The following is a 9626-nucleotide window of genomic DNA, read 5'->3' as shown; positions in this document are numbered from 1 at the left end:
ATATATATATATATATATATATATATACATATATATATATATATATATATATATACATATATATATATATATATATATATATACATACATACATATATATGTATATATATATATATGTATGTATATATATATGTATGTATGTATGTATCTTTGGGTTCATATGAGATGCTTATTGAGTTATTTAGAGTTATAAGTGATATTGTAGTAGTTCGGTAAACCCATATTTTTAATTGATTTTGTAAGACTAAAATGATGCAAAATGATTGAAAATAAAGCATTTTTGGTACCTGTATTTACAAAAGTGATGTTCAAAATTATTCCATTTATATTGGGATCAAATTTATTGTGTCATTCAATGAAGTTGTGGGAGAGGTTAATGGAATATTTGAAATGAAATAATCGGTTTTATTTTGCGCAAGAATCATGTATTATGGATGTGATTTTTGTATTATGATAATAAATGTGAAACATAGGGAGCAAAGAAAGAATTTTTTTAAGTTTTTATGAATCTTGAGATGGCATATGATAGCGTATTATGAGGATTGATTTGATATTCATTAAAGAAAAAAAGTGTATTTCAGAGGTGTGCTAATAGCTTTTAAAGATGTGCATCATAAAAAAAATGATGAGTTTTAGAAGTAATTGTGGAGTGATAGAGTTCCCATTCATTGTAGATTTACATAAGGATTGAATTAACATTAATGTTTTTTTTTGTATTGGTTATGGGAATACTTCTTAATGATATTTAAAGTTAGGTATCTTAGTGTATGCTTTTGCAGATGAACTAATTCTAATTGTTAATACCTCTATTAAATCAAGTAGACATTTAGAACAAATGGGAAAATCTTTGGAAGATTATGGACTTAAAATTTAAAGAAGAAAGGCTATATTTGATATGCAATTCTATTGGACATTCTTTTATTGATTATGTACTAAGATTATTAGATCATAGAGTTGTAATTAGTTGTACAACAATAACAAGCCTTTATTCCACAAAGTGGAGTCGGCTACAAAGATTTATAATTAGTTGTGTTAGTTTAAAAAAAAATGTGGATCTATTACTTTGAAGCACAATTATATAGGTGAAAATATAACTTTTGTTATATTGTTTTACCAAATTAAACGATGACGCATCTATGAGAAAATTTTAAGATAAAGTGAATATCATGTCGGCTTGATGATAAACTTCATGAACCTATTATTAAGCTAATAATAATGCTTAGTTTAGGATGTTGATTGTATAGGATGTCTTAGGATTTAGCGCTTACTATCACAAATCTTGTATAAGATGTGGTACAAAACACGCGAAAGATCACAAATCACAATGCCCCGACTTTCAATTTACCCTAAACCCTAAACCCTAGTTCACAATGCTCCAACTTTCAATTTAAGTAAAAATTTATCACTTGTTTATGTAAAAAAATTGATTTATTAAAAGACATTACAATTCTAAATTCTATAATAAATTTGAGACAAACATAACATTTTACGATGGTTAAGATTGACACGACAATTTAGCAGAAAAACTTGTAAAAAGCTAGTAGAAAACACAATTAATAAACCAATTAATACTCAACTTAGTAGAAAACACAATGATATAATTCACCATTTGGAATCTTGATCTAACACTGGTGTAAGGAGACCTGCCTGCCAGAGGTTTTTGTCACATGAGTTGAGAGAACTCAATTTTAGAGACATTTACATACATGCCACATAACTCTTATGTATTTACATATCTAACATCTTAACTTTCATATTTGCTTACCTAACACTTTAATATTTAGTATCACATCAAACATACCACTAATACTAACTTTTTAAAAGTGAAGGACATCTTTTCATGTATAGATTCCTGATACCAAAGGATTATAAATGTAAATATCAAACCTTAGCTTTTAGATATGTAAATAAAAAGGAATTGTGTTTTATGTATGTAAATTTCCCTACATTTCATTAGACCAAAAATTCCATATTTCTTCTTTATTAACTGATTTATCTCGTCTCTTATTTGTGAAATTGGTGTTAAATTTTTGTTGGGTAAAACATTACTTATTTACATATCCCATGAAAATGGATAAATGCAGATAAGAAGGTGCCTTTTGGGGATCCATATGTAAAATACAATATTGCATGAATTCCTTACACATTTGTCTATGTTTTATGATGAAATATGGAGGGAATTTATTCTTTTACAATTATTGTTGTCATGGGTATTCATCTGAAGCCACAATCCCATCATACATTATTCCCAGTTTTGCCATTATTCACATGAAAAACTTCACTCAATTTTATGCCCTCTATATTTTACTTGGAAGATTTATATACATACTATTCAATTCCGATGTATTTACATATCTAATGCCTAAACTTTAAGTTTTACATGCATACCAGTTACTTGTATATTAAAAGATATGATATTGGGTGGTATAAATGTAAGAGGTAAAATTTTGGTGTAAGATATGTAAATACATAGGAATTGGTTGGTATCTATGTAAATGCCCCATTTTGCTTTCATAAAGAGTTCGCCATGGGGGCTAGTGGAGTATATTAATAGAATCTTCATTGTGCAGCTCATGGTGAATTAATTCTTTGTGCAGGACGCGGCTTCCTTAGCATCAGTTTCACATTCTAGTTCCGACTCAATGGAGAACTCTGCCGGAAGAACGAATTTTTCTCCTAAAAGCAGCGTCAACGGTGGCTCGCATATCGTACGACAAGATTCTGCTGATTCTCATGCCAGCGCAACCTCTAGCGCTGGTCCGGTCGACGATCTTAATCGATCAAATCCATCATCCTTTAATTCCAGAGCTTCAGGATCTTCCATTCCGCCTCAATGGCCGGAGCCTACCTCGCAGACCGCTCCGCACGGCCATTCCGGCTTGCAGCTCAGGACGTCAGGCTCCACCAAAGAACTCCTCGAAGCTGCAGAAGAAACTATCGACGAGCTCCGAGACGAGGCTAGGATGTGGGAACGGCATGCACAGAAGTTGAAAATTGAACTCGAAAAACTGAAAAGAGACTGCTCATTCAAATCGAAACAGCAGGCAGAGGCCGATATGGAGCTTTCTGCCGCCAACAACGAGCGTGATTCTTTAAAGAGCGAAGTTGATCAACTGAGATTGTCCGTGACGGAATTGAAGCGAATTCTGGGGGACAAAGAAAACTGTAATACTGAAAATATGATGCGCGCGCAAAGGCAACTGGAAGACGAGTTGATGTTCTTGAGAGAATCCAATGGTACCCTAACCATGCAGCTGAATAAATCTCAAGAAGCGAATGTAGAACTTGTTTCCATACTTGAAGAACTGGAAGAAACAGTAGAGAAACAGAGATTGGAGTTAGCAAACCTTTCCCAAATTAGTTCTATATCTGAAAATGGAGCAGAAACAGGAAATCAGACAGTAATGGATGCTGAGGTGGAAGAAAGCCCACAAAAAGAGCAAAATGATGCTCCAAATTCCATGGAGATGGTGTTGAATCAATTAAACTCAGATTTAATTCAAGAAATTGAAGTTTTAAAAGCTAAATTGGAGGAGCTGGAGAGGGACTGTACTGAACTTACAGAAGAAAATCTGGAGCTCATTTATAAGCTCAAGGAATTAGAAAAGAATGTCAAAGAGGTAAAGGAGTCTGGATCTAACATTAACCAACTTCAATATCAAATAAGCTTTCCTGAAGAACAGCTTCATAGGAAGGATTTGAATGGAATCATTATTACAGAATCCACATTGGAGATGGATGATTTGAAGAAAAAATGTGCTGAACTTGAGATCGAACTCCAGAATTTTAAGAAAAATTCGATCATTACAACAGATTTTCGTACCATAGATGATGATGCTTTCAAAGAACATCAAAAAAATGATTTGGTAGAAGAGTTGAAATTGAGAAACGCAAAGCTCGAGGCTGAGTTCTTACTGAAAGAGAAGGAAATTGATACTTTAGAAACTTCCATGAAGGAATTAGAAGATGTCATTTCCAGAATCAAAAGAGAAAAGATTGAGGTGGAGGAAACTTTAGCTGTTGCACAAAGGGAAAACATAATTTCTTCCAAATGTTTGGATGATGTGAGAAATGAGATGATAATTCTAAGTGGCAATATGGATACTCATTTGTCTGTCAAAAAGATGTTTGAGAGGAAATCATCAGAACTTGAAATAAGAAACCAAGAACAGGATTTACTCGTATCACAGTTGGAGGCAGATAATTTACAGTTATCTGAACGAATATCTGGCTTGGAAGCTAAGCTAAGGTACATGAGAGATGAGAAAGAAACCAGAAGGTTGGAAATTGAAGATTATATGTCTCAAATAGTGGATCTTAAGGATGAAATAGCACAGGAGCGAGCGGAGATGGAAATTTTGAAAGTTGAACATAAAAAAATGCTCCAAGATGCTCAGAAAAGATTAGTTGAAGCTCAAGAGGAATCAGAAGTCCTGAAGAGATCTCATTCAAAACTAGAATCTACAGTTGAGAGCCTTACAGAAGAGTGCAGTTTATTAAAGAAGCAATCTGAGGATTTACGGAGGCAAAAAATGGAAATGCATGAACAAATTTGTCGTCTTGAGGTTGTGTTAAGGGATTTAAGAGAGCAGATTTCTGGAAATCTGAACAAAGTTGTGGTTTTGGAAGAAAAACTTTCTTTGCTACATAGTGATTTTACTTTGAAGCAGGAGAGTCTAGTTTCACAGCTGGAGAGCATGCTTCAAGAGAGTAAGGATCAAGAGCAAAAAATAAATAAGGCAAATGTTATGCTAAAACAGATAAATTATGAACAGATGGTGGAAGTTGAGAACCTCAAACAAGAAATTTGTCACCTTTCTACACAGGTTTGCTCATCCCAGGATGAAAGAGAAAAATTATCAGCAGATGCTGTTAGAGAAGTTTCGATCCTTCGCTCGAACAAAAATAAACTCGAGAACGATCTCCATGAAGTTCAATCCAAAGTCACGTTGTACGAAACTGAGCTTCATAATCTCACACGAGAGTCTAACGACAAGATTGTGGAGCTCGTAAACTCGCTAAATGCATCAAAACTTAATGAGGAAATGTTGATGAATGATGTTGAACGTATGCAAAGAATGGCAGAATCTTTTAAATCTAGTGAAGAAACATTCAAAAGAATGGTGAATGAACTCGAATTAGAGCTAAAAGCTTCTGATTATGAAAAACAGCAAATAAATGAGGTTGTTTCTGGCTTAAAACTTCAACATCAGAAGGTAACACAATTTCAAAATGAAATTTTGAATCTTAAAAGTTCTCTTGAGGAGGAAAAGTGTGAAAGAGAGAAACTGGAAGGCCTTTTGCACTCGGTATCTGAAGAATGTGAAGAATTGAAGGCAGAGAAAATATCATTTTCAGAAAAGATTTCAGTTCTGCAGAAAGCTTTACTAGCTCAGAGAGAAGAGGAAAGGCTAGAGGAGAAAGTATCAATCAAGGTGAGTAGTATGAATACCTGAATTCTGATTTTGATTCTAATAGTTTATCCAACCAATTTAGTTTCATCTAGATTTTGTTTTCTTCAGGCTGATATTATAATTTTTTAATTTAAGATATATTTTATCAATCAAAATTTACCATCTTTCTTTTTGTTGTTCTTTATACTGAGTGGAACTAGTTCATTGGGTGATAATGATCCAATTAAAAACTATTTTAGTACAAGCTTGAAATTGGTTCATAGCTCAAATTAAATCGATTTTTAGTGAGCTTGTCTCAAATTTGCTAGATTTTAAGCTGATTCAAGATTCAAACTAGAATCGAATTAGCTTGAAATCATTTTTTTATTGTTTATTTTTAAGACTTCTTCGGGTGTTCTTCAACAAGTTCCTGGTTAAGGAGGGCAAAGTTGGGGTAGAATTTCTGGAATCTCGGCATGTGTTGTTCGAGTCGGATCGGAGAAGGAAGATTGTGGAGCGTCCTGCAAGTTTTTTTGTGTGAGCGTGAAGAAGAAACTTGAGTGTGCTCTTTGTAATCCTTTGTAAAACTATCTGATTTTCATAGTGAATTTGTGGTTGCGTGGCTCCGTGATTTTTTCCCGTTATCGGGTTTTTCTATGTAGAATCATCGTGTGTTTTTTTGGTTGTTTTAATTTTGCTTATGTGCTTAATTTATTGTTCCGATTAGCTCGTATCCCATGATTCTATTTCGCGGTGAAACTAGAAGGAGATTTTTTCGTAGTAGTTTCTCACAACACGCTTCACAATGGAGATCAAACCAAGGATAAGCAAAGACATAAATTTATGGCATACAAGCCATGTTTTTGTGGACTAAAGTAGAGTGTCGATAGAGACTTTGAAAGGTTTTTGCAGTGCTACAATAGAGGATTAATCATATAGCATAATCAATGCATTTTATAAGCTCCCAGGGATCAATAGAAGGTGGATTGAAAGTATCGTCCAATTTTTTCTTACAAAGAATGTAGCTCTAAAGAAGGCCTATTCTAACTTTCGGGGCCGAGGTTTCTCAAAGGAGCTAGTTTGTAAGGTTAATCACTTATTGGGCATATCCGAGAACACTTTCGATTAAGAATTTGATACTTATGTTCGGTCTGGATAGAACTTCGATAGGACTGGTTTTGTCAGAGATAGAATGAACACTATAGGGCTCTATAGAGGATGAATGGATTGGATTTCTTATGAGTCTAGTAGGGTAGACTCAACTCACCAAAATGGATGTGAATGAGGGATTTATAATCCCACATAGACTAAAGGGAGATGCCCAAGATTGGACTCGCAATGCCATGTAACCGCTCTTCGATGAAGAAAAGGAACGAGAGGACTAGCCTATTGAAAGGTATAATGGCCTCGATCAAGATCCGCTGATTCAAATTTTCATAGTCTTCGTTACCTTCAATCTATTTAGTCACGCGTCGTTCTTATCGTCAATTATATGTTATCTCATTCTAGGAGAACTTATAAGATTAAATAAGCCTTGAAATCTCCTCCAAATAGTATAGATGATATAAAAAATGATGGTTACAACTGCGCTGCGTGTGACTAAAAGAAAACTCTGATTATTTTCTTAATGTAGTAGAGAGGATACAAGCCTAGACTTACATACTTGCTGGTCGGGAATATCGTATAATGACCTCGTCAAATGTGAAAATTGAAAAAAAAGGAAGTAAATGGCATTTTCAACACGCGTCGAACGAGTTTCGGGCAAGGGCAAATGTTTGACATGATATGTTTATTATTACGGAGGTCGTTGCATTATAGATATTAATGTATTATGCTTTTTAGTTATAAGCACTATAAATGTCTGGATAATACTTATATGGACCAAGCCATCACATGTTCTCTTAAACTAGTTCTGTGTGACATCATAGAATTCCTAGCTTGCAGTTGATCTAAGTTTTTTTTTTTTTTTTCCAAGTTTTAATTTTTGGAGCATTTACATACATGCCATCACACAATTCTTATGTAATTACTATCTAATCACTAGACTTTCATATTTACATGTATAGCACTGAAATCTTTAATATCAGATCAAAAATATCACCTTTTACTCCTTTTCATTCATAAGTTTGACTCCGAAGTGCTATAAATGTAAATATAAAAGTTTAAGTATTAAATGTGTAAATACATAAGAATTATGTGGAATGTATGTAAATTTTTCTTTATTTCTTTTATTTTTTTTTTCAAATTTGTTGACCTATGAAATTGTCTCCCCACTTGTTTTGAAGGTCGAAAATGAACCGAATGGAAACATGGAGAGGCCTCAAGCGCAAACCAAAGCCGCACTCGAGTCTAAGATCCAGTCTTTGCAAACTGAGCTCGCCGAGGCTCTGGAGGCAAATAACAGTTATCAGATGCAAATTAACGGGCAAGTCATTTTAGTTAAAATAAAATGAAAATATTAAATTAAATAACAGCACTGGTTTTATGTTTTTAATGCAACTAAGTTTGTTTACTTTCTTTAAGCTCATGACTTCACATTTATAGTTTGATATTTTTAAGTTGGAAGATTTTGCATACATACCACTCAATTCCTTTGCATTTACATATCTAACACCTAAACTAATATCACCCAACTCTCTCTCTCTCTCTCTCTCTCTCTATTAGAGAGAGAGAAGAGAGAGAGAGAGGAGAGAAGAGAGAGAGAGAGGAGAGAGAGAGAGGCATGATTTTACACGAATTATAGATCTAACACCCAAACTTTAATATTTACATCATAGCGCTCGTATCTGTAATATCACATCAAAAATATTACTATCATCTCCTTCTAAAAAAATTAAATATACATTTTCATGCATGGATTTATCATACCAAAATACTGTGAATATAAATGTGAAACTTTAGGTGGTAGACACGTAAATCTCAAAGAATTGTGGGGTATGTATGTAAATTTCTCAATTTATATTAACTTCCAAGAAAGTTTTCAGCTTTTCTATCTGGATGCCTTGTTTCTTACATTTACTGCTGATATCCATATGACCATATCATCATGATAGCTATAAAAATCAAAACTTGACTTTTATTTTATTACATTTCTGTGGGCTTTTTTGCAGATTACTGTCTGAGAAACGAAGTAATAGAAAAGAAGAAAATTGCAATTACAGTGATGATGGGGGGATTGCTGCAAAAGCTGATCAGTCCAACAAAATATCATCTTTAGAAACTGAGCTGAAGGAGATGAGAGAGCGCTACCTCCACATGAGCCTGCAATATGCTGAAGTTGAAGCCCAGAGGGAAGAGTTGGTCATGCAGCTTAAATCAGTAAAGAAAGAGAAGAAATGGTTCTCATGAGAACTGCACCAGTCCTCCTGTTTTTTATTTTATTTTTTTTGGAATATTACGTACGCCCAACTCAATTCTTATGTATTTACATATCTAACACCTAAAAATTCAATTTTTACATATATGGCGCCTTAGCCATGCGTGAAAATGTGTATTTCACTGTTTAAAAGCCAGAATAGTGATATTTTTGATGTGATACGAAAGATTTCGGTGGAATAACTATATAAAGTGTAGTTTAGGTGTTAGATATGTAAATTCATGGGAATTTGGTGGTATGTATGTAAAATGCCCCCTTTTCCTTAAATTTGCTTTAATAAGCTGCTGCTCATTCTTTCTCCACTGTGAATAGAACTATATAATTTTGTATCTTCTCTCTTCTCTTCTTCTTCTTCTTCTTCTTCTTCTTCATTCAATGCAAAGATGTGTATTTTTTTCAACCTTGGAGGATGGCTCTTGAGATGTAAGTGGCTATTTTGGCTTCCAACCCTTACATTTTGATGTAAATACTCTCAACAATTATAGTTCAGAAGAATGCACTTGTGTGTAATAAATAAATTGTTTATAGTTTTGGGTGAGGTCTATTGAGGTGCAGCTATGGAGCTATATTTTCTTAGTCATGATTGGGTGTTGAAGGTTCATGTTTTAATTAGGATTGGGAATATTTGAATAGTTGTTATTTATTTATTTATTTCTTTTGCTCATTCCGGCCGCAGAAGTACGTGCGGATTTTCCGCATGTAATAATTTTTCCTTAAGATTGGGAATATTTGAAGAGTTGTTGTTATTTCTTTCTTTCTTTCTTTTTGCTCATTCCGGCCGCAAAAGTACGTGCGGATTTTCCGCATGTAATAATTTTTCCATCTTAATCACTCACAATATAACCCTCATCCTTTCT

General features: G+C 33.8%; 1 protein-coding gene across 2 annotated transcripts in view; it reads left to right on the top strand.

Annotated features, from left to right (window-relative positions):
- The window catches only part of LOC110029606 (major antigen-like), a 16816-nt gene extending 7991 nt beyond the window's left edge, over window positions 1-8825 (top strand). For both annotated transcript variants that reach the window (XM_020731964.1, XM_020731966.1), the window contains 3 exons: window positions 2598-5435; window positions 7679-7818; window positions 8504-8825. In XM_020731964.1, coding sequence (XP_020587623.1) covers window positions 2598-5435; window positions 7679-7818; window positions 8504-8741 — 3216 coding nt within the window. In that variant the 3' untranslated portion in view covers window positions 8742-8825. The remainder of the gene's footprint in view (window positions 1-2597; window positions 5436-7678; window positions 7819-8503) is intronic.
- The last annotated feature ends 801 nt before the right edge of the window (window positions 8826-9626 follow it).

This window comes from Phalaenopsis equestris, unplaced genomic scaffold (genome assembly GCF_001263595.1).
Source record: "Phalaenopsis equestris unplaced genomic scaffold, ASM126359v1 Scaffold000598, whole genome shotgun sequence".
Taxonomy (NCBI): domain Eukaryota; kingdom Viridiplantae; phylum Streptophyta; class Magnoliopsida; order Asparagales; family Orchidaceae; genus Phalaenopsis; species Phalaenopsis equestris.
Note: the sequence above shows the minus strand (reverse complement) of the source record. Positions and strands in the feature narration are given on the sequence as shown.